Source organism: Chroicocephalus ridibundus, chromosome 1 (genome assembly GCF_963924245.1).
Source record: "Chroicocephalus ridibundus chromosome 1, bChrRid1.1, whole genome shotgun sequence".
NCBI classification, from domain to species: Eukaryota; Metazoa; Chordata; class Aves; order Charadriiformes; family Laridae; genus Chroicocephalus; species Chroicocephalus ridibundus.
In genome coordinates this window covers 87,013,813-87,038,501 of record NC_086284.1, presented here as the reverse complement: position 1 = coordinate 87,038,501, position 24,689 = coordinate 87,013,813, and the positions used below count along the sequence as shown (strand labels likewise).

At 45.0% G+C, this 24,689-nt stretch overlaps 2 protein-coding genes across 8 annotated transcripts in view; one reads left to right on the top strand and one right to left on the bottom strand.

Annotated features, from left to right (window-relative positions):
• The window catches only part of SCML2 (Scm polycomb group protein like 2), a 71,973-nt gene extending 68,124 nt beyond the window's left edge, over window positions 1-3,849 (top strand). For 3 of the 4 annotated variants that reach the window (XM_063342534.1, XM_063342509.1, XM_063342518.1), the window contains 3 exons: window positions 945-1,226; window positions 1,943-2,106; window positions 3,649-3,849. In XM_063342534.1, coding sequence (XP_063198604.1) covers window positions 945-1,226; window positions 1,943-2,106; window positions 3,649-3,774 — 572 coding nt within the window. In that variant the 3' untranslated portion in view covers window positions 3,775-3,849. The remainder of the gene's footprint in view (window positions 1-944; window positions 1,227-1,942; window positions 2,107-3,648) is intronic. The other variant, XM_063342525.1, reaches the window with a different exon arrangement.
• Window positions 3,850-19,295: 15,446 nt separating this feature from the next.
• RAI2 (retinoic acid induced 2) overlaps window positions 19,296-24,689 on the bottom strand; it is a 47,014-nt gene continuing 41,620 nt past the window's right edge. For all 4 annotated transcript variants that reach the window (XM_063342468.1, XM_063342488.1, XM_063342479.1 and 1 more), the window contains exon 2: window positions 19,296-22,189. In XM_063342468.1, the coding sequence (XP_063198538.1) occupies window positions 20,414-22,084 (1,671 nt within the window). In that variant the 5' untranslated portion in view covers window positions 22,085-22,189 and the 3' untranslated portion in view covers window positions 19,296-20,413. The remainder of the gene's footprint in view (window positions 22,190-24,689) is intronic.

Sequence of the window (24,689 nt, the reverse complement as noted above, 5' to 3'; positions counted from 1 at the left end):
TGGCTTAGAAATAATATTGACAGGCTCTAAAAATTCACAAGTCTTCTAAGCAGGCGTTGTTTGTGTCCTGCAGAGTAGAAATTAGCTGAGAAGTGATAAGAACTAAAAAGAGGAATGTTGTTACAATCCCTTCCTGAGGCCTGATTTTGGTTTTGTTTTGATTTGGTTTTTTTACTTTCTCAGTAGGTTCAGTAATTTACACGTATCTTTAACTTTCCAGAGTCTGTGCTCATAGACCCTGCCCTGTGCGAAGAACTAAGTGCATGTAGATACAGTGTTGTGGTCAAAACATGTTACGTTATGTGTGCCATACCTGGCACTCGCAGCCTTCTGTGGCTTTGCCTATTCAGTTCTTAATGACAAACCTCTATGTTTGAACGTATTTGGATCTATAGATTAAAATTGTCCACTTGTTTTGTATATGAAGTTAGTGACTCCCTCTGCTGTTTAGAACAAATTAAACAGTTGCTAGTTAAAACATGAGAGTTTTTATTTATATTAAAAATTTCATGCAAGATAAACATAATGAACTCTTAATGATTGGCTTTTTGAGAGTATGTTTAAAATAAGGTAATGAAAATGCTTGACTAAGATTGTTTGATGTATAAATATTAATGTTAGGCAATTTTACCCCCCCAAAATTTCCTCTGTTACTTCCCTGTTCATAGTATTTAACAAAATACAACTGAAATGATTTTTGGAAGACTCTTTGAAACTTAACATGTTAAATCTTTTGCTGCAAAAAGAAGTTCTAAAAATACCGTAAGAGCCCAATGATTACTTGAGGAAAAGGGGCAAACATTCAGCAGCAGTGAATGCCTCACAGGAGCTTTGTTAGCAGGTTTACAATCTGTCAGTATCTTCAGGAGAACTTAGCAAGGAGTTAAATAACAAAGGTATAATGTCCATCACTTTGAACATACTGATACTTGCTTTTTGTGTAGCAGAAACATTACCTATAGAGGAAAACAGCACTTCCAAAGAACACCGATTTTCTGAGGACTCTATGGATTCTGCACTTAATTCTGTAAATCCTTCAAGCCCGACCCGTCGAAATTCCACGGAATATCGTACTTCTGGGAGTGCAGCATATTACAGGAATTCCCTTCAGCCAGTGACTGCTACCTCAAATTCAGCCCCAATCCTGCGCAGGCTGTCCTTGAGCTCTGCTGGGAGCAGTGGTTACTATGAAGTTAGTAGGAATCGAATACAGAGGCGGATTGAAGGTACGCTATATAACTAAACTTTCCAAAGTATATAACTGCTTTTATTAACGTACAAAGTCTGAGAGTTATGAATAAAGACCTTCTTTGCTATAGAAAAGCTTGCGTGTGGGGTGAGATGTTGTGCTGTTGCCAAGCATGTCAGGCTTGCTAACGTAACTGCAAATGCAGAACTGAAGCCTGTTAAAACTAATAGTGTGGTGCAAGCCAGGGGGGAAGGAGGCCTTGCCTGCTGTGCCTTCCTCTCGTTGCTGTGATGGACGCTGCGGCAGGCCAGGCTGAGGAGGGCTAATTATATGCAGCTCACTTCCCGAGCATCTTATCAACTATTAATTACTGTGTTGCTGAAATACGGGGATAGGGTTTCCTCCTGTCCCTCCCTCTGTCTGCCCAGCTTCGTTTGCCTTTGCCACATTCCCAATTAATGGCATCTTATTACTCAGGAGCCAGGTACAAGTTGAACTAATCCCTCTAGGTATGCCATAGTGCTAATGCTACTGTAAATATTTGCAGTTACGTAAGGTGTTTAAAGACAAATGGAACAGTTCGGTATTATTTGGAGGAAAATAAAACATCTTCCATTTAATATATTGCAAAGAATGCATAATAAAAGCTGCACATTAATATTAAGAATGTCTTAACGTAAAACGAAATGTGTTATCCCTGTATAATACGGACTAGTGATATTTCTTCCTTTCACAATATTTTTATGCTAAAAGCTGCAAGTTCCACAACTGGACCGGATCTGAATTCACTAAAAAGGGAACCTTCAAGAATATTGAATAAGGATCCTTCCGCCTGGTCAATAGAGGAAGTAATGCGTTTTGTGAAAGAAGCTGATCCACAGGCACTAGCTCCACATGCAGAGCTCTTTAGGAGACATGTATGATGCGTATCCGTTCTGTTCTAGTAGATTGTGTGTTGCATTAATCTCTTAAAATACAGCTTTCATGTCAATCACTGTTTGCAATTGAAGGTAGAATAAACTCTACTCATATATTAGAGGGAGGATGAAAATTATTTTTCCACCTGAAACTCCTCCTGCAGTATATTTTCTCTATGTTCCAGTCTTGTTAGGCTAAAGTAAATACCCACTGCTTTCCAGTTTATACGGTATAACACCAATCCTGGAAGTATCCAAGTTCTAATGGCCAACATCCATAGTACCCCTGTCATCCCTGGTACCTCCAGAGAAGATGGCATTCTTGTGTACTTTACCCCTGGCCTACGTAGGCAGCACCTCTCTTAAGAGAGTCTGTTTTGGACGCTGATTATACCCTAGAGGAGATGCCATTATGCCTCATTAGATTTACACTTGGTCTACTAAAATTTTTAATTTTTTAATACTAAAATTCAGAGAATCAATTTAAATGTTGAATTAATCTGTTTTGAAAAACAATGTGTAGGGTTTTGTAAGATCTAACTGGATATTTTATTGAGAGAGAGAAACTGTGTCAGTTTCCCTGGTTTTGGTCTCCCCTCTTCTTCTCACTGTACTTTTCTATGGCATGTTGCTCAGCAAAGAGCTGCTTTCTTATTTCATTGTTTAGATGGCCCCCCAAAAAGAAGTTGGCTTTCTCTTGAGTAGTATTTCACCCTTGTTCTGCACCAGCTCCTACTAACAGTTAAATCTCAGTAAGCTGGATTGGAAAGAAAACTCAAAATAACTTTTAACAGAGCTTCCTGTGTTATGTTTTATTCTTAGTTGTATAACAAGACTAAATGTCACTTATTTTGTCAGGTTTATGTTTAAAAAAAATATGACAGAGTGGTTTTCTTTATGGTGTTTTAAGGAACTAATTGCCTGTCTACAGTATCTAATGCTACTAAGAGCTTAGGACTGTCACATTTCAGCAGCTTCTCAACCAGGCAGTTGAAATCTGACTAAGTTGTCCTTGGTCTTGATCCTAACAATCTGTCCGGTTTAACCAGGACATAGATCTGTCTTATTTCACAGATTTAGATGGTCTGTAACCCCTTCCTCCACGTGACTGTTTGCATGCGCATGCCAAAATCCTCCCACAGCTGTGTTCAAGGTTCAGTGCAAGGCCTCAGTGCTTGGATCATTTAATCGCTAACTGCACAGACCTTCCTTTGCAGCTTCCTTTTTTTTTTTTCTTTTTTTTTTCCCCTTGACCTATTCACTTTTTTTCCTGGCTGGTACCTAATTTTGAGGGCTGCTTGGTCAGTTTCTTTTACTTACTATAATTTTCTTTAGCATCTTAAATACTTTAACGACACATTAAAAAAACTAAAATAAATTCGATTTCAGAGGCCATCTGTAAATATCAAATTATACTAAGTTACTGTTCTATATATAGTAGATAAATTTTTACTGCAGTATAAACAAGTATACTTTCCAGTTTTACCATGCAGCTTGTTAAAATAGTTGTGTGTTGTTGTGTTTATTCTCTTCCTTCTGCAGGAAATCGATGGGAAGGCACTACTCTTACTGAGGAGTGATATGATAATGAAATATATGGGACTGAAGCTGGGGCCTGCCCTAAAGTTGTGCTACCACATTGAAAGACTTAAACAAGGAAAGTATTAGCCGGTGGGAATACCACAAATATGTGTGTTCGTATCACACTAAGCTCTCAGGTTCACAGCCATTGCCTTTATTTGAAACTATGTCATGTTTCAAATTGATTTTGCTGATATAAATCATCTGTATTTTTTGAAAGTGCTCTCAAAATGTATAAAAGACATTCAGGATAAAGAGGGAGGAAAAAAAAATATCTGTATTACATTCTAGTATTTTGTGAACTGTTTCAGAAAGTTTGCAGGGAAGGACAGTTGATCATAGTGAGGGTGAGCGGGTCGGGTAACAATGATCTCCGAATCCTGAAAAGTGCGTTCTCTGTTACAGACTTCAGCCAGCGTGTTCATATTCACAGAATCACAGAATGGTTTGGGTTGGAAGGGACCTTAAAGATCACCTAGCTCCAACCCCCCTGCCATGGGCAGGGACACCTCCCACTAGACCAGGCTGCTCAAAGCCCCATCCAGCCTGGCCTTGAACACTTCCAGGGATGGGGCATCCACAGCTTCTCTGGGCAACCTGTTCCAGTGCCTCACCACCCTCACAGGAAAGAATTTCTTTCTAATATCTAATCAAAATCTCCCCTCTTTCAGTTTAAAACCGTTACCCCTCGTCCTATCGCTCTACTCCCTGATAAAGAGTCCCTCCCCATCTTTCCTGTAGGCCCCGGAAGGCTGCTATAAGGTATTCTGCTATTCAGAACCAAAACAGCTGAATCCCAAAGGAAAATAATAAACCAGCATCAGGTGTTAATAATTTTTACAGGGGTGGCTGTAAACTTTTATATTGCAAGAAAAATCTAAAATAGAGGATCTCATCTCTGTAGTGAATACTGTGTCTGATCCTCCAGCACAGTAATACACTAGTATATTATTCTAGATTATTCCTCCTAGATTTCCATAAAGGGAATAGCCATATGAATTGATCATGGGGGATGGAGGTGCAGGGAAGGAAGGGTTATGGAGGGGGAGGGCTTAATATAAGCTTTTATAAAGTGTGATTATCAGTCCTTTGGTAAGTTATGAGGACAAATGTACCATATATTGTCAATTTATGCAGGCAGTAAATATTTCTGTTTCATGGAAGGACGTATTGGCTGTATAAACAGCCATTTCTGGGACAGACTGATTTAACTGGAGCAATGCATCCACATTTTAAACATTCCGTCTTTTTGCTAAGTTTGGCATGGATGTGTGTGTTTATGCTTTTTATATACACGCGTATGTGTTGGGGAAATACATACTATATATATAAAAATATACATACACACTGTACATATGTATTCAGTTTTTTAATGTGTACTTTGCACTGTGACAGAGAGAACTGTACAATTTCTTGTGTTTTTTACCAGTAAATTTACTTGTGTACTACTTCTCGTATTCATTAGCACCTGTTTCATTTGTTGTCCATTCTTGGAGTCAGAAGGTGACAAACAATCAAAAGGTGGCTTTATTCATACAGGCGAGATCCCTGTACTATGCAATACCCTTGGTTATTCATCCCTTAACTCTGAACCATGTATTCTGGTGTATTTCTGGAAAGACACATTTGGTTCCGATGTTTTGGGCTTATATTTCCTATAAGGAAGTGCTACTATGTAACCGATAAGCCTTTTTGGGGTAAAATTGGTGCTGTTTGTATAAGCTGCAAGAATGAGTGGTGATAATAAAGCAGTTTATTGTCACTGCCAATTGTAGTATACGTCAGGGACAAGAAAATATACTTTGTGTGTAGGAAACTGAATGTACTGTATGTAATAGTGCAAGTGATAAAAGCTATTTGCTAGGGAAGGTGTAGTCCTAAAATGGTAGGGTTTATTATATTTCTTACTGCCTTTTTATATGAAAGCATATAGTGTAAATGTATTTTTTACAAATTCCTTTTCTGAAAATGCTTTGCTTTGCCAATAGTCTGATGCTCCTCAGGTTTCAGCAGAGCTACTGCTGCAAAGTAATAAATTTAGTGGCTCACAAGTGTCCAAGTACTTTGTTAGTTTAAGTGACTGCAACGCAATTTTAATTTAGCAAGTCATTTGGGCTTTGAGAATTGTTTTTATTATTACATCATTAGACATTTGACACTAAAGGTTATCTATGTTGATTTGTTTTGCATATCTTTTGTGGTGCATGTATGCTTAGATGAATAATACAGGCATGCTTTCTATAGTAAGAAAAGGTCAGAGCATTCATTGGAGAAACAGAATATTTTCTCTTTGTGTTAGGAAAATCCTGACTTGATTGTTGGTGTAACTGTATGAAAGTTAGTTATATATTGAGGAAAACATCATGCTCCACATGTTCACTGTATTGTTTGTGTCTTACTTGTTCCATGCTTTATTATGCTGAATTTCAGAGTTCTTTAGTGTAAAAAGATGTCATATGATTTAAGCATAAGTAATTGACTGAAAACAGTTTTCATTTTTTACAAAGCCATTGGCGTGAGAAAAACAAGGGTGTTTGAATTTTCTGTTTGGCCTTTATGGAGTGACATTTTTGTACATGGCACTATAATGGGTATAAATATTTGTTCAAGGCTTTCTGTGCACCTGTGTGCACAGGGATTACCGTGATGTTGCAGTAGCAGAATTTCACCGTGTGCTATAGCGTGAGATTCAAGCGGTCCAAGTGTTGTAGCAGAACATATTTTTTACTCGTTATTTTCAATGGGATGTTCTTATCTATCAACAGAAATAAAATAGCTTGTTCATTGTTGTAACTGTCCGTTTTGTTTGACGTTGTGTACGTGTGTGAGCACTGTTTGCGTAGGCAAGGGTAGCTATCTTATCTGGCATTTGGCACTTCTTGACAGTTCATGTAAACATCTGATGTAAGGAAGTTTTAATCGAAAGGGTAAAATCATTCCAACATTGTTTATCTGAAGCAATTAATGTTTGAACTTGGCTTGTTCTGTGCTTTCAAAATAACAATTTAGGAATATATTCAACTATTTGATTTTGCTTATAGCATTTTGCCACTTACAGCTTAAAGAATTCTCGTATAACCACTGAGGGGAAGAGACTGCTATAAACTGTCCTGCGTTCAGATGAAGACCTGAAAGATTTTAAATCAAAGCAGTTGATGGCAATAGGTTTGAACTTCATATAGTAAATCCTTTCGTATTTCTGTGATACAAAAGAAGTATGTACTTCTCTATGTACTTCTGAAAAGAGTACTTCTCTGTGCTTGAGAAGTAACTTAAGTTGGGTTAATGATAACCTCAAATCCTTCCCAGGCTAATTATGAAACTTGGAAGTTGGTAGTAACAACAGTCTAGAGGCATTTTGCATCTGATCTCTCTCAAAAGATACTGAATATTATTTTTTGTTGCATATCTGATATAGAAGACAGCATGATTTATTCCCTCTATTTCTCTGAGTTGCTTTTCTATCAGCCAGGATTCATCTGCTTATCTGGTTCTGTATCTTTCAGTCATCTTGCAAGACAGTGCCATCACTCCTCAGTACATCTTAAGATCTCTTCTATTTGAAATTAAAATGCTACTGCCTGGAAGGACTAGCAGCTCTCAGAGTTGTTGTCGCAGAAGACCTGTGCAGCATTGAAATTGGAGCGTGGTGTATGTCAGGGTGAAGGCACATTGTGCTTGACATGACTGCACTTCTAACAAGTTTGTTGTGGGTGTATAGATATTGTAGGAGTCTTTCAGGAATGACAGTGAAAGACAGCAACATTGTGTTATCAATGTTGGCTCAAAGGATGGAGCATCTTCCCCTTTTTTCTTACTTTTAATAAAGGCACACCATTTTTTACTTCAGGTGGTAAACACAGGGGCAAAGATGTTCACCCGAATACTCATGGTATTTGTAGAAACTCTTCTTCCTTTACAGTCACTTGGGGATATAATTTGCGCAAAAGCAATGTCAACCTTCTCTGTAACTCTGATGACAGATTTATGCAAGTCTGTGGACGTGATTGCGTATGCCCTGAATGTGATACAAAAATTCTATGTTTAAGTATCTCAAATATTTCTGCAGGGGAAAAATGAAGCCCCAAGTAAGGATGACTAAAATTTGAACCTGCTCAGATGAAACACCATGGTTCTTTGTACTTGTTTTACCTTTAATTGGAGGTGAAATTCAGAGAATTGAAACATGGGGACACTGATGAATTAATAGTTTATCTTCCTACTTAACTCAGAGGGCTTCAGTCACCTTTTCTTATTAATGTGTTATTCCTGTGGGCCAACTTAGGATCTTATTTTTATTTAAATATGAATAACTAATGAGAGTCTATTTATATATATGTAGATGGGAATCTATGATGTAAATAATTTTTAATTTAAATGGCCTGACATCCAGGACCGAGGAGTTAGAGCAGCCTGTGTCCAGCTAACTTGAAGCAGAGGCTGGTAGTCACAGTTTTAACCTAATTTGTGTTATACTGTTTATCTGTTCTGTTTCCAGTTTGAGCTGACTGGTTTTTTTTTCTGTTCTGCATTATCAAAGATTATCTTAAGTCTGCATGGTGTTTTTGTCTAGACCACTTAGGAAGCTTTTATGCATGATTCTCTATACCAGTTACTCTGACCCTATATAATTTTTTAAAGCTTTTTCTACAATAGACTTAAAATAGTAACTGGAAGTAATGAGTATATAGAAAGCTGTATAGAAAGCAATGCTACAGAGACAACCAAAAATACTGCTCAGCATTGACCTGAGGGTTTTCAAATTAAATGTAGCAGGTCTTGCATGTATGACTATTTGTGTTTCTAGGTTTGTCTTGTATCTGCCCCGTTCCTAAGTAAGAGTTAAGGAGTGTATCACAGAATCGAGGACTAGTTGAGGATAAAAGGAACCTCTGGAGGTCATCTGGTCCACCCCCCCTGCTCAAACAGGGCCACCTACAGCCAGTTGCCCAGGACCATGGCCAGATGGCTTTTGAATACCTCCAAGGATGGAGACTCCACAATCTCCCTGGACAGCCTGTGCCTGGGCTTGGTCACCCTCCCAGTGAAAAACTGTTTCCTGATATTCAGAGGGAACCTCCTGTGTTTCAGTTTGTGCCCGCTGCCTCTGGTCCTGTCACTGTGCACCTCTAAAAAGAGCCGGACTCCATGTTCTTTGCACCATCCCTTCAGATATTACTGTAGGTTGATGAGATCCCCTTTGAGCCTTCTCTTCTCTGGGCTGAACAGTCCCAGCTCTCTCAGCCTTTCCTCAGAGGAGAGATGCTCCTGTCACTTCATCATTTTTGTTCATTGGATTCTCTCCAGTTATGTCTGTGCCTCTGTTCTGGGGGAACCCAGAGCTGGCTCTAGGTGTCGCCACACCAGTGCTGGGGAGAGGAGAAGGATCACCTCCCTTGACCTGCTGGCAGCACTCCCACTCATGCAACCCGGGGTACCATTAGCCTTCTTTGTGGCAAGCATGTTGCTGGCTCATGGTCAACTTGTTTTCCACCAGGACAACCTGTCTCCTTTTCTGCCAACCTGCTTTTCAGCTGGTGGCACGTACTGGTGACTGGAGTTGTCCCCAGTTGAACTTCATGAGGTTCCTGTCTGCCTATTTCTCCCACCTGTCGCGGTCACTCTGGATGGCAGCATGACCGTCTGGTGTATCAGCTACTCCTGCCAGACTGGTGTCATAAGCAAAGTTAATGAGGGTACACCCTGCCCAATCATCTAGATCATTAATGAAGATGTTAAACAGGATCGGACCCAGTATTGACCCATAAGGTACACTACTAGTCACTGGCCTCCAACTAGGCTTTGTGCTACTGATCATTGTCCTCTGGGCCCAGACATTCAGCCAGTTTTCAGTCCTATCTCACTGTCTGCTCATCCAGCCTGTACATCAGCAGCTTGTCGGTGAGGATCTTTTGAAGACAGTGTTAAAGGCTTTCCTGAAGTCCAGGTAGACGATATCCACTCTTCTCCCCTCTACCAAGCCAGTCATAGAATAATAGAGTCATTTAGGTTGGAAAAGACCCTTCGGATCATTGAGTCCAACCATCAACTCCACTCTACAAAGTTCTCCCTTACACCATATTCCTTAACACCACATCTAAACAAGTCTTAAACACATTCAGGGATGGTGACTCCACCACCTCCCTGGGCAGCCTATTCCAGTGTCTAACCACTCTTTCTATGAAGAATTTTTTCCTAATGTCCAGCCTAAACCTGCCCTGCTGCAGCTTGAACCCATTCCCTCTTGTTCTATCGCTAATTACCTGTGAGAAGAGACCAGCACCAACCTCTCTACAGTGTCCTTTCAAGTAGTTGTAGAGAGCGATGAGGTCTCCCCTCAGCCTCCTCTTCCTCAAACTAAACAGTCCCAGCTCCTTCAATCGCTCCTCATAAGATTTATTCTCCAGGCCTTCACCAGCTTTGTTGCCCTCCTCTGCACTCGCTCCAGCACCTCGATATCTCTCTCGTATTGAGGTGCCCAGAACTGGACACAATACTCAAGGTGTGGCCTCACCAGTGCTGAGTACAGAGGGACAATCACCTCCCTCCTTCTGCTGGTCACACTATTTCTAATACAAGCCAGGATGCCATTGGCCTTCTTGGCCACCTGGCCACACTGCTGGCTCATGTTCAGCCGCTTGTCAATTAGAACCCCCAGGTCCTTTTCTGCCAGGCAGCTCTCCAGACACAGTCATTTCATCATGGAAACTTAGCAAGTTGTTGAAGCATGACTTCCTCTTGGTGAAGCCATGCTGACTGCTCCTGATGATGATCATGTTCATGTGCCTGGAAATGGTTTCCATCATTAGGTGTTCCCTGACCTTCCCAGGGTCTGAGGTGTGGATGAGTGGCCTGTAGTTCCCTGGGTGGTCCTCCTTGCCCTTCTTCAAGATAGGAGTAACATCTACTTTCCTCTGGTCTTCAGGCACTTCTCCCATTCACCGTGATTGATCAAAAATTATGGAGAGTGGCCTTGTAATGTCATCTGCCAGCTCCGTCAGCACTCATGGGTGCATCCCATCGGGCCCCTTACGTTTGCTTAAGTATTCCCTGACCTGATCCTTTTCCACCATGAGTCCATTGTTCTTGCTCCAGCCTTTCCACTGGTCTCTGGGAGCTGGTATTCCTGAAGGCTGGTCTTGCTAGTAAAGCCTGAGGCAAAGCAGACATTCAGTAGTTCAGCCTTTTCCACGTCCTATGTAATGAGGTCCCTCATCTCATTCAGCAGTGGGCCCACATTTTCGCCAGTCTTCCTTTTGCACTTACAGCGTGTAGCCTATTTTAATGCAGTGTCATGTGACAAAACATTTTAAAAATTGATTGATAGCAGTATTTTTTTCTTTGATTGGTTAGCTAGTTGTATAATAGAGTAAAATAAGCATTTAATTCCAACATTAGATCTGTGAAACTATTCTAAAAGTTATGGGCATCTTCATCTTTCTGCTCTTTCTGCTGAGTTGAAGCTATGTAGAGTTAGGCTGGCTTGGTTTAATGAGAGGGAAAAAAAAAGGAAAAAAAAGACCCTCTCGAGATCAATTTTAAAGGTCATATATTCCTCCTCTCTTTTTTTATTACATGTAAAACTATTGGAGTGAGTAAAAAGTGCTCGTTTGGAACTGCCTAAGAGTGATGCAGGGAGGCAGAAGCTGATTTCACATCCATTTCTGTGGTGAAACGGCCGCTGCTTTTTTTTGCTCCAGCCTTGATTATAATCTTTCGCTCTGTAAAGCTTACTAACTAGCCCATAATCCTGGGATCCTGTTCTCCAACTGTCAATGCTCCCGTTGGTTCAAAGGTCACATTAGAGCCATTTTGAGACTTTTATCTTCTTAAAATCTGAACGATCTGTTGTAAACTCCCTGTGTTTTGAGTTGGCAACTATGAGACATTTTATATCTTTTTTTTTTTACTTATTTTTGTACAGTCAGAACCTCAGAGAATGTTGGTTTTGTTTTTGTTTTTTTTTTTTTTAAATAGAAAGATATATCTATTTTAAAACTTCGTCCTCTGACAGTTTGTCCTAAATAAATTTTCAGTACTGTGGCTGCGTAGATGATGGGAGTCCTATATGTACTTAAAATATGCCATTACAGTGGTCCAATAAGCTTTTAAATCCCTCACTTACATGAATCATCCATCCCTGTCCTAGCAGATCATTTTGATTAGCTGTAATTTGTCTCATTTGAATCTGAATTGGCTTCCATCAGCTCCAGAGCCTCCCGGTCCTGCTGTCCAAGCTGAGTCGTCCTGCATCAGCTGCTTCTCCTCGTAGCTTTATGGACCACTGCTAGTTTTATTTCAGCTTTCATTATCTGCAGGGGAACTGTTTAGCGCTGATAGCGAAGGCTTGCACCCCTCGACTTCTTTTCTTTTTAAAAGATGTGAAGACATTTTCATCCACCGAGATTCACTTCTCAGCCTCTGAAATCAAAGCCCTTCCAGGGCAAACAGTGCGAGCAAACAGATGCCGGCGTTAAGAGGAAAGGGGGATCGCATCCCGTGTTGTGTGAACAGACAAACGCGAACAGATGTACAGCTCGAAGCTGGCAGAAACCCTCTCTGCCAATGGTTCCTTTCTAGTTATGACAGCTGGAAGGAAATGAATACACCACAAAACCACCATGATAATTGCCATTACCCTGCCTTGGCAGTCTCAGCACTGAGGTCAGGAACTGGAAAGGCAAAGACTCATCTACCCTCCCAGGTGGAGGCAGAGGCAGATTGGCAAGGCACTGGGAAAAATCTTAATGAATGGTGGCGCACCTTAGAAAGTCTGGTTTCAAATGTAAGAGGCTGTAATTTTACTAGATTTCTCCCTTTCTCATACTGAGGTTTTTTCAGTAGTTACAGAGGCACTCTGTTCCCCCAAGAAATTGTGCTAACGCTTTCCCAGATCGCTAAGAGTGGGGGTTTCAAACAGCTCTGAACTCTCTTCCCCCCCCCAACTTCCATCTCTCTAACAAACAGGTCTTCCTCCTGTTGGAGAGCCTTTCAAGGGAAGGATCTTTCCATGTGCTGCTTACTCCTGTGTGTTTTGAAAAATAAGAAAAGGACTCTGCAGCTTGCTTGCTTTATCTCTGATGTATGTACCAACTATTGCTACCGATTTCAGTCCTTGTCTGGGAATGTTGGTGGCACTCTGTTACGAAGAGATGCCTCTCACCTGGGTGGTGTTCCTCAAGGTGTGGTCTACAAAGTGCTTTTTTGTCTGTCTGTGTGTCTCTCTCTTTTTTTGTTTTTTTTTTTTTAAGTCCCTATGCTTGCATGAACAAAATAGTGGGGAAGGAGAAATTAATAAATAAATGCTCAGTTTTAGTCTACCTTTGGTTTATGCCTGTGCTTTAGGGGTGAGGTACTAGATAGGTCATTGTAATGTACTTGGGACGTACTGCTTATTAGGCTTAATGGGCAATGATGGGGGGGTTGGGGTTTTTTTGGTTGGTTGGTTTTAGTTTTGGAGGGTTTTGTTGGTTTGTTGTGTGTTTTGTTGTTTTGTTTTTTCTTTTTTTTACTGATTTCTGTCAGCTGTTTGTTTATTTTCAAGGGACCAGCTCAGCCAAAGGGAGCATATTACTTTCATCCATCTTTGCGTTCACCATGATGTATTAATTGTAAACTGTCTTTGCCTGGGTGGTGTTTGGCTACAGGAAATGAACAGGTTGGGGAAAGTTTAAATGTTTTGAAAGAAAACAGAAATGGAAGCCTGGGATGAGTGATAGAGTTTGCGTGCCGTAAACATGGGAAGGAAAATATATGAAGAGTGAAGTAATGGAAAATCGGAAAGGAGAAAACCAGGTGGATATACTAACTTAAACTGTTTCAGATTTGGGTGCACTGACTGTTGAATCATGACTACTGTCTGTGACTGTTTGTGTTGAGCTGGGATTTTAGAGAAGAAAATTAGAAACTAACACTTTGAACCACGCCAGGGGTGTGAAGTATTTTATCTTGACATGGTTTCATCTGAAAACACGGGCTGGATCCTTGTAATTCCCTACCCAATTCTTGGGGCATCCTCTCTCTGTCCTTAAATTGTTTCTTCCTAATTGAATGACCTGCTGCTATCAATTCCCTCTTGATGTGATTTCTTTTAAAGGCAGACCAGTTGAGGAGCCAAAGCCAAGGAATACAGGATTGGGTTTAATTTCCTGTAACTTCATGTCTTTATATCATAGTTTTGACTCCCTTTCATTGTAGTCTAGCTGACCGAGTTGAGGGTATGAGTGATCTGACCAGACACCAACATCTGCTTTACAAAGAGATGAATGGCTCTCTTGACGCTATTGGTTTTATTGACTCGATTTCCAGTATCTGTCATGGGAGCCCCGATACCCATCTCACTGAACTTCAGCATCTGAGCCAATTCCCCACCTAAAGTGCTGTTTGCTGCAAGTAAGATGGAGCAATCCCCATAATTGAGTCCTTCACCGAAAGACCTAGTTGGTGTTCAGAAGGAAGTGTTCAGGTGCCCATGGTACTAACCAAGAAATCCTGCCTGGATCCCATGGTCTACCACACAAGGGATCTTGCTCAAAAGTCCAGGTATCCAGAATATCTAGCCCAAAAAGTCTATCCATAGGGAATGTTTCTGCTCTCTTAGATCTCTGTTGCTGCACAGTTAGAGCTCTGTTGCACATCTCTTGTTTAAAGTGGCAAAAGGCAGACAACAAGCATTTAAATATTCTGTTGTCTTTTTTAACCCCACTCTGACCCCCCTGTACATGAATATGGATGGTGGTAGGTGAGTGTAGCACATACATCATGAGGCTTTAAGATCAAATGTGGCAGCTTTGTGCCATCACGGTTGAGCTGTGGAGGGTCTCTGAAGGGCAGGCACATGCTCTCTTACGCTGGATCATCCTCTGTGGACCAAGTTTTCCAGGTACTTAATTTGAAACATTTGTTTAAAGAATGAAAAATCTACCTGATACCTTTATAACTGTGCACGCAGGTAGGGTGGTGGGTTCTTTTCTCAACAAACAAGAAATGACTGGTGTATCAAAAGCCTCAAAAATTAATAGCTTTCCCATGCTCACTGATGGGACTTTTAGGGGTTTCCTTGCGGTACGTAAGCTCCAGAAAGAAGGACCTCCTTGTTCTGTGTCACCCTGGGTCTGCGAGATGCCAGACTAGGACAAAAGTTTGCCTTATCTTCGGTTCTTCTTATGCAAAGAAAGGATGGGAACTCCCGTCGACGAGGATGTGGTGGGAAGGATGATATTGAAACAATGCAGAAAATGTGACCGTTTTGAGACAGCTGTGGGCTAAGGAACATTAGTAATCCCAGGAGCAAGGGGGGGCCGGGCACAAGCTGATGTGGGGGTGCGATGTGTTACCAGCATTTCACTGGAAACGTGCACTTCTTAACAGTGAAAACCAATGTTTTATGTGGAAAATAGTGCTTCCTTCCAGATATTTGCTTAGATTGTACCCTGCTGTTTGTTCTTTTAATTTTCCCCTTAATTTGCATGTATCCTAATAATTTCAGTACCAGGATATTACGCTATCATTCGAGGAGAGCTTGGGGTATATGGGCACAAAGCAGCGCTAAATATTTTAGCGATTAGTAATTTTTCTCCCCAAACATGAAGAAATGTTTCAGATGGTTCAACAACAGAATGGATTTTCCTAGCAGGGCTGCGATACCAGGATTTTAACGACTATGGAAAATACGTTTTCCGCACTAAAATTGGGGGATTTGCTTGTGTGTGTAGGTCTGCCCCGGAGTACTCTGAATTGCAAACTTCAGCATTAAGAGTATGTGTTATAGTCTAAGAGAAATGCAACTTTAAGTAAGAGGAGGGGGAAGCATTGGGGAAAAATGTGAAAGGTGAGTGAAAGAAGCGAATTGCACAAACTAACATCCTTAATGTCGCGGTGGCAGGCTGGCTGCGTTCGGGAAGGCAGGAACCGATCCCAGCCAGAGGAAAACAAGGTCTTTGACTGAGCCCTTTGGCATGTTTTTATAAACTTGAGCACAAAAAGAAACTAAAACATCTGGCACCAGGATATTATGCAATGTTGTTTTATGCTATTTTCATTGTCTAAGATTCTTCATGAGGACTGCTAACGAGTCGCTTATTGTTGTCGGATCGCTGTCCTGAGGTGCCTCTGTGCCAGCGAAGGGGCACAGGCTTCTCTGAATCGCTGCTTTCGGCGCTCAGTGCCCGCTTCCGTGCCAGCCACTTTCCCCTGAAGGCTTTTGTGTGTGAGAAGTGCGTGAAGCTGCTCCTCCAGCCCCCAGTGGGTCAAACCTCTGCAGGGATGTGCAAGGCGGCGTGATGTGTCTCAGTGCTCTGGTGGGGGGGGGGGGGGGGGGGGGGTGGATGCTGAGCAAAAAATGGGTAGAAGTGGTTAAAAAAGAAAAGTTGGCACTGACCGGGAGACATAGTGGCATATTGGCAGAACCATATCACAGCCTTTGCTGTTCTCCTTCCCCTCCCCTTCCCGACAGGCTGGCTTTGCTGCTGCTCTTCCCCGTCACCCTGCGAGAGCAGGAAAGTCACGCTGCCCGGTGTGCTCTGCATGAGGGTGACTTGATGTATGGTCTCCCCCCAGCCCTCGCTTCTCGGCTGCCTTCAGCCCAGGAAAGAGTTAGCGCTCGCCTTTCTTCCTGCTCTCCCTAAGCCCAGTGGCCCTGGAGCCTTGTCTTTGAAGCTGACGCCTTCCTTTTCTCTGTCATCTGCTCGTGGCCAAGGGCTGCAGCTTTGCTTCTCCCTCTCGTTCTCTGGCTGGCTGCTTGCTAACGTCAATAAAGGTGTGACGGTCGCAGGCCTGGAGGTGGCTCTTATCTCCGCTTCTGCTGCCTGCTTTCATCTCCCCGTTCTCCACCTTTTCCTTGCGCTTGTAATTGCCTGCTTCTTACCTGACTCCTTCTCTGTTCTCTCGGCCTAAAAACCACCTGGTCCAGCCAAGTTCTCTGTCTGAGAAGCTTCTCATTCTTCTTTTGTATTCCCTTCTGTTGCTAACAGCCAACTCCCTGTGCCGCAGCCTTAGCCGTGCACCCCTGGTCCTGGGGCTGTGCCTTGGGCGGCGCAGGGGAAGGGGACCGACTGCTCCAGGGAAGAAAAGCTCCAGGCTGGTGCATCTGAGCTCTCCCACCCTTGAGGCTGCCATGTCCCGTGGCCTTCATCAATGCTCCCCTCCTCACGTTCGGTGTCTGCCTGACGGGGGGAAGAGAGCATTAACCCCCATAACCCTCTCCCCTCTCACCCAGCCCCTAATAAAAGCCCACCCCCAAAGTCCAAGTCAAAGGAAGCTTGGAACCAACAAGAGGTGCCCTTGAGGGTCTGCCCTGCTCTTCTCTCTCTCTCTCTACCCTGCATATACCCATCATTGTAAAACATCTTCCTCCTACCATTACGGCTTAATGACTTTTCCTTCAACTTCGCAAGAGGTATTAATGTCTCCATTAACAGCCACCAGAAATGGAAGCTCCATATATCACGAGTGCAGCTCCCCGTCCTTCTCCTCGTACAGAAGTTTCAGAAGCAGTTAAAATGTAGCCCTGTAGAAAATTAATGGCCCAATATACAAAATCTGTAATTGCTGCTAGAGGCGAGGAGGAGGAGGAGGTGGAAGTGCTCAATCTTGGTGTAATTAAGTACCTTGTTCTGTGGCTGCTTCTCCCCCGTGCTGACGGGATGTAGGACTCGTGCTTCACACACGAGGCATGGTGGGAGGCAAACGGTCCCTACTTAGTGTCGTTTGCCCAACAGAGTTTAACGTCAGGAGAGGTGCCGGTGTGTGGCTTCTCTTCCCGTGGCACAGCCCTGAAGGCTGAGGTTGCATGAAAGGGTAGCAGGGGAGGGAGCGGGAGCTGACTGAGCCTTCCCGGAAAGATGCTGTCCAGAATATCCCCCCTGCCATCGTGGTTTAAGGAATGGAAAAGGCAGGTGGTGGGGCGGGTGAGCCCACTCTGCTCTGCCCATCCGTTTCTCGTGGGGTGGCTGCAGCCCGTGTCGCCTTGTGGCAACGGGGATGTTGGTGGTGACCAGCAGAGGCAGGGAGCTTGGCCCTTCTGGAGACAGCCCTGTAAAGCCGGCGGCGGGGGAGGCTAGTCCTGGGGGGGCAGAGGGGGATGCTAGGGCAGTTGGAGCCTGCTCTGGTTTTCCTCAGCCCTGTTTGACAGAGGGGAGGTTGCAGTGACTCTTTGTGATGGTCTGGGGGACGATGCAGCCGCGTGGCTGCTGGTCTGCTCTGCCTTCGCAACCGCTACCAGTTGCCTTTAAACTGAATTAGTTGCCCGTAGGCGTCGGGTGTTTTGACAGTGCTCGTATGGGTTTATAATGGCCATAAAGCTGATTTAGCCTAATTTGTTGTCAGGGTTTTCTGGGGCTTGTGGTCTAAATTCAGCTAAACCAGAGCGCTGTGTGCAGAGCGGGCCAGCAGGTAGCCTGAAGTTAACCTGGCAGCACTCGCAGCTCCCAGTAAAGGGCTGCAAAGGAGGAAAAACTCAGCACCGGCAGCCAGTGTCACCTGTCACAGGTGCCCCGCGGCCGCCAGGAGGGGTGGCATCGGCTGGACGCTCTCCTTCCACGTGCTGAGGATGCTGCGGGGGATGAGGCTCACACAAGGATGGCGGGGATCGGGGCGGTCAGTGGAGCTGATGTAACCACCAGTGTGAAACGCACATACGTTTCTTTAAAAAAATAATAATAATTAAAAAAAAATCCCAGAAACTTCTTTTGAATTTGCTTCTGTCAACTGTGAAATAAAAATAACAGCAGCTAATGCTGTGACCTCCTTCTTTTAAAATAATCTGGTGTGGCCCTGGGGAAAAACTAAATTTTCAGAAGGTTTTTGACACTCTGGAGACGGGCCCGCTCTGGGGCAGTGACAACTGGGGCGGCCGTCCCAAGGGATGGCAAAATCCTGAGCTTCTGCACTCCAATAACCAGAATATGACACATTTCATCAGCGCAGTTTCTTGGAAGGAGCAAAACAAAGTAGCAGAGTATTTTCAATGAAGAAAACAAAATATTAAAAAAAAAAAAAATACAGTCAGATGACTAAACGTTAATGAATCCATCAACACTTTACGCTCTTCTGAATGTTGTCAGTTTTGCCAGCTTTGGGGAAAAGAAAAGGCTTTAAAAATACTTAAAAAGCGAGAGTTTGACAGAACTTGATGCTACGCTTATGTGAAAGTCCTCCATTTTCATATTCGGCAAGAGGGCAGCCATCGTTCAGCCCAGGAAGAGAGAAACAGCCTTTCCTAACCTCTTAATGAGGTGCATTTTCTGAATAGTGAATTGCTATTTGCTGGCATCAAAATTTTCAGTAGATTTTTGGCATGACACCGGTGCCTAAGGGTGGGATTAGACTTCTAACCCAGAAGCCGCTTCTTTGGGCGATTCCTCGTTGCATGAACAACTGCAACAACCTTCCCAAAACTGTCCAAGAGGAGTCTTGGAAGTAGATTGGCTGCAGGCAGATGAACGAAGGCATAGTTTGTGTGCGACGGCATCCAGCTGGTGGGTTTACAATGGATTTTTTTTTTTTTTTTTATTTAGACAGTACTGGTGCAGCGCTGGGAACACGGCATTTGAAATAATAACAAAAAAGAGATTTTCTGCGTAACAGGTATAGCCACCAAAAAGGCAGCGCCCACCGAAAATTGTTCTCCTGCCCTCGCATTTGTCCTTCTGTGGGGATGGGTTTTTACAAACGAGCCGTGTGAACTTAAAAGCTGACATAGAACAATGCATCTCCAGCCCATTTCCATACACAAGTGCAAAACCGTAACCTACCAGAACTTTTATTTTAATTGTACATTCACATTTCTCCATTGACGTGGGTGGCTCGTACACTGCCGAGTGATAAAGTTACACAGGTCTGCTCTTTCACGTGCATTGATTTCAGCCATCAAAGAAACTTAGAAAACTAACAATAAACAACTTTTCCATATATCTGTAACCAGGCTGGGAAAAATTATGCGACTCTTCCTTCCCCTCCCACCCTTCGGCCACCGAATTCCCCTGACTTTTAGGCTTTTCTCTTTTGAATGACCGCTAATATTGCTTAATATTTTAAGATGGTTTCCTGTGGGTCTCTCGCAATGAAGCTGGTGTTAGGTGCACTGTACCGCTCGCTCACTCTCGCTCCTCCAGAAGCTCGTTTGGGCACATTGTTAGCGGCTGTTGCAGCGTGCTCGGGACAGTATAATTTTTCTTAGCCTGTTATTTTTTTTTCTTAACATTTTAGGCTCGTCACAAGTCAGCTGCGGCGCTTTACAGTTTACAGACTTTTTGCCAAACCTTGTCCGTACACTGAAAGCAACTCAGAAATGACAAAAAAAATGCCGCAACCAATTAGCACGTACAAACATTTATTTTGAAATGTCCATTCCGACCATTATGAAGAATTACATCATCAAAGCACTTTATGGCAGTGAAAATAGCTCTTACCCCTCTGACTCATCCCTTACTCCATTAAAGCTGCAAAATGTGCAATCTGCTTGAAAAATAGGTTGCTTTTTATTCAGTTTCCCATGAAAAGTCAAAATTCGATAACAAAAAAAAAAAAACCCAAAAGAAAAAAAAAACCAACCAACCCAGCTTATAGGGACTCTACATCCGATCCTCTTCCCCTTCCCCCAAAAATAACTTACAAAGATAGTTTAAAGTTTTAAATGAGTTTAAAACCAAGTGCATCTTTTTTATTATTTTTTTCTTCTTCTTCTTCTTCTTCTCATAATAATCTTAAAATTCTAAAAACCCATAATTTACTTTCTTGGAAAAAAGGCAGCGAGCCGTTGCTTCTTGATTGGAAGAATATGTATCTCCGGCGAGTTCATTTTCTTTAGCTTTACGCTCCTGTTTTTGACGGGTTTCCTGAGGGCCTCGGCAGCATCCCGGGGCTCGGGCGGGCTCTTCACGTCATAGCACTGCAGCACCGAGTCCTGGGGCAGGTCCCTTTTGAAGGAAAAGTTTTTGGTGGAGACCCCCGACAGGCCCTTGATCTTGCCGCAGAAGATGGTGGGCACGGCGTCCTTGACTGAGACGATGACTTTGGCTGTCTGCGAGGTGCTGACGATCTCGATGTTGTTGCCGGCCTTGGGCTCGCAGCCCGCCCTGCCCGCCGGCTCCACCAGCCACTTCTGCGGTTGCCGCAGCAGCTCGGACGATCCCCCGCCCGTCCCCTTGCCAGACGCCTCCTGGGGCTTGCAGGGGACGAAGGGGGCGGCCGGGCCGGGGAGCTTGTCCGGCACGGGGTGAACGCCAGCCTCGGCGGTGGCGGTGGGGACGGCGGTGGCCGCCTCCCCGTGGGACCCCCCTGGCTTGCGGCAGGAGGCGAGGGACAGGTCCAGGGCCCCGTCCTCAGGGGGCGGTGGTGGCGGCGGTGGTGGCGGGGCGGCCTCGCCGGCCCGGGGTGCTGGTGGCCCTTTCATGGAGAGGTCCAGCGCCTCGTTCTCGCCGCCCATCTTGATGACGGTGTGGCGGCTCAGCTGGGGAAACTCCCGCGGGTGGAGGAGGTCGAAGGGCTTCGTCTCCTCCTTCTCCAGGGGGGTCTGGGTGCCCTTGCAGGAGTGGGGGGTGAAGAGCGGCGGCTTGGGCAGGTCGGGGGCCGCCTTGGCCTCGGCGCCATGGGGCACGGGGATGGGGACGGGGATGGGGATGGGGACAGGGACAGGCAGGGGCACGATGACAGGGTAGGGCACCAGCAGCGTGGCGGGGGGGACCAGCGGGGAGAGGGGCGAGCTGAAGGCCTGGGGCGGGAGGGCAGCGTAGTCGGGGGGAGGCTGGCAGGGGGCAGAGCCCAGGGCGCCCTGCGAGGGAAACAGGTCCTGAAGGACGGCGGCGAATCCCGGCGTCTGAAAGACGGGGGGCAGGACGGGCTCCTGGGCTTGGCTGGAGGGTTTGGGGTCCAAGAGCTGGGGCTGCCCAACGGGGGCAGTGGCGGTGGGGGGGAAGAGGCCGGCGTGCAGGGGGCTGGCGGGGCAGGTGGCCCCCGGGGGCAGCACCAGGGGCGAGTTCAGGTGCTGGAAGACGTGCTGCTCCAGGAGGACGGGCAGTGGGACGGGGCCCTGGGTGGTCATGACGTAGGGGGTGGCGGCGTTGGTGGCCGGCATCTGTGGGGCGGCGCTGCCGGCCACCTGCAGGTGGATGGGCAGGACGACAGGGCTGTCCCCCAGGCAGATGGGCTGCAGCACGGTGGCCGCCACCTTCAGGGCCACCCCGCTCTGTGACTCGGCCGGTGGCGTCAGGATGGAGGGCGCGGGGACGGTCACCAGAGGGGACAAGGCCTTCTTCATCAAGTCGGCGGAGTTGATGTTCCAGGCCTCCGCCGTGATCAGCTGGGCCACCCCGTTCTCCAGCTTGTTGTTGGCCATGGCCGAGGGCGAGCTGGTGACGTCCATGGGCAGGTTCGGGGTGTCCTTGTACAGCTCCTCCATGTCGCGGGGCTTCTCGGGCTCTGCCGGCGCCGCCTCTACATCGCTGTCAGCGGGACCCGTGGCGGCTCCGGGCTGCCAGGAGCATCGGCACCGACATAATTTGGCCTGCAAGCCAGAAACATATTTTAGGCACCACATAAATCTCCCCCTTAAAATAATATTTGCAATTGCCTTTAAAGACTCCATCGCCGAAGAAAAGCCGTTAAACGTTTCCACGCTTCAGGCTAACGGCTCCATAACACCGTGTAGTGTATATACAGAGATGCTGGATATACATACATCCGTGAGTGTTGTACGAAGAGTTTTGAGGAACTTACTTATATTTAGCCGTAAACACAGATAATTTAAAAGGGCTCGGGGGCTGCCTGCAGCCAAACTCCCCCCCTGCCCCAGCAGGCAGCCTGAAACAAGGACGGGGGCCGTCCGCTTCACGTTTTTAAACAAAGCTTCACGTAATGACAGTGCACAGCAGAGCCAAGCGACAGCGCGCTGTTCTAACTCAACAAAAGCCCCCAAAACAAACATTTCTAAAAATACCACGGCTCAGAAATGTTCCGCTCTGGGTGAAGGGCCCTCGCTCCCCCTAAAATACTCATCTTTTTTCATCCCATTGGGATTTACTACAAGTGAGCAGGCGACCACCGCATGCTGCCTACAGCGCCTCCGAAACTGCCGTGTGCGGGGTGAGAAAGGAGCAAACCCAAACCACACCCCGACGTCTGCCCTGCCACAGAGCTGGATGGAGACAGTAAAGTGAACCAGGCACCTGAGTCATAAAAGACACAAAGAATAAAAAAAAAAATAACAAAAAAATAAATCAAAGCAACTTCAAATTAATTTTGACGGACCAACTCTTTATATTAACCAAGCAAACGTCAATTAAAAAATAAAAGGGCAGAGAGGTTTCCATTCGTGATTGCAGTGAAATTTGCAGCCTGTTTCCTAAGGAGATTAACAGCCCTTTCCCCCTGAAAAGAAAAAAACTACCCAGCAAATGAACACCACTGTGCATCCATTTATTTAGACGGATAAATAATTTCTGCCCCGCAAGCTGCCGCTGGCAGACTTTGGCTGGGGGCTGGCCGCTCTGCCTGACACTGCCCGTGCCTCTCCCGAAGTGCGCGGTGCATCCTGCCGTAGTAATAATCACCATGGAAACTTGTCCAGTTTCAACTCCGTTACCATGGGAAAGCACCGGCGCACCCCAAATTTACATTTTTCACCTGCACGCGGCCAAATCCTGCTCCCTACAAACGAAACACGTGCCATCGCCGCTGACCGGGCTGCTGGATGCGAGCTGCTTCCCTGCATCCCCCAGGCACGCTGGTGTTGGGATGACAGGGAGGGCAGCGCCACTCCGAAATTGGATGGGTGAGGAATCCCAGCCTGGGGATGCGTCTGCATCCGAGAGCATGCGAAAAGCTGCACCGGTTCTGCCACGTACAGAAATCATTTGCTCACATAGATGTTTGTAGGGCCGACAAACCTGCAAACTAAGAGGGAAAAGGGGGGGGGGGAGCAAACCCCACAAACAAAGGCTAAAAATTGTCCAAGGCAGGGAAGCGGGAAATCTCCCAAGTCTCTCCTGAGACCTGTAAATCCTTGGATTTGGCAGTGAGATGCCACGGCGAGCGCAAGACTACTGAAATGTCGGGAGTTAATAGTGGAGGCTGGTTGGGTAAAATGCCGATAATTTATCAGGCGCGTTTGAGTTCTTAAAAAGGATTTTTAAAAGTAAACAGATGAGTCATTTCTTTTCCTCTCCTGCTGCTGGTTTAAGGAGAATAATTCCGGATTTTTCTCATCTCATGAAACGTTCTGCAGAAAACATTCACGACTATGGGGTTGAGATTTTTTTTGTTTGTTTCCTTTTCCAGCCTCAGCTGAGACAGATTACGGGCAGACAGAGGTGCTCAAATACCAAAAAACAGGAGCAAAAATCAAATCCCTTATTCAGAAAGTGACAACTATTGGTACCAAAACAATCGGGCCAGTCTTGTTTTGGAACAAAAAAACAACAACCAACCAACCAACCAGAAGAGCAATCGTTTCTAAAAATAAAGACAATGAGGAAGACCGCTCAGCAGATTCAAGCTGGAAAAAAAACAGACGTTATTGTTTCTGTTAAGGAATTAAAAAGCCATTTTCTACTGCTCTTATATAATCTCTCCCTCCCTCTATTTCAAATGACCGTTTTGAAGCGCTGTGGTCTCTGCAGCGCACACCAGCATCTCTGCTCCTCCAGCTGCTGCAGCACAGCCCAGTATGTTGCACATGACACCGGCTCTTTCCGACGTTTCTGTTTGCTCGAGAAGCGGCAGAGCGCAGTGTTTTCACCGGGAATTAATGATCTGGCGGGGACAGGAAATGACCCCCTGTTCCCCTGGCAAACCCATTTAACGTTGAGAAATAAGAAAAATTAAGATGAAAATTATGCTGCATAAGAGACTTGAGGGATTAGCGCGCTGGTTGGACCCACGGAGAGAGAGACAGATCACTGCCGAAGATGAAAGTATAAAACACAATAAAATCCCCCCATTGCCGCTTTAAAAGGCGGCAGGGCTGGAGGCAGGGAAATACCTAGATGAGGGGAAGAAGAGCTCAT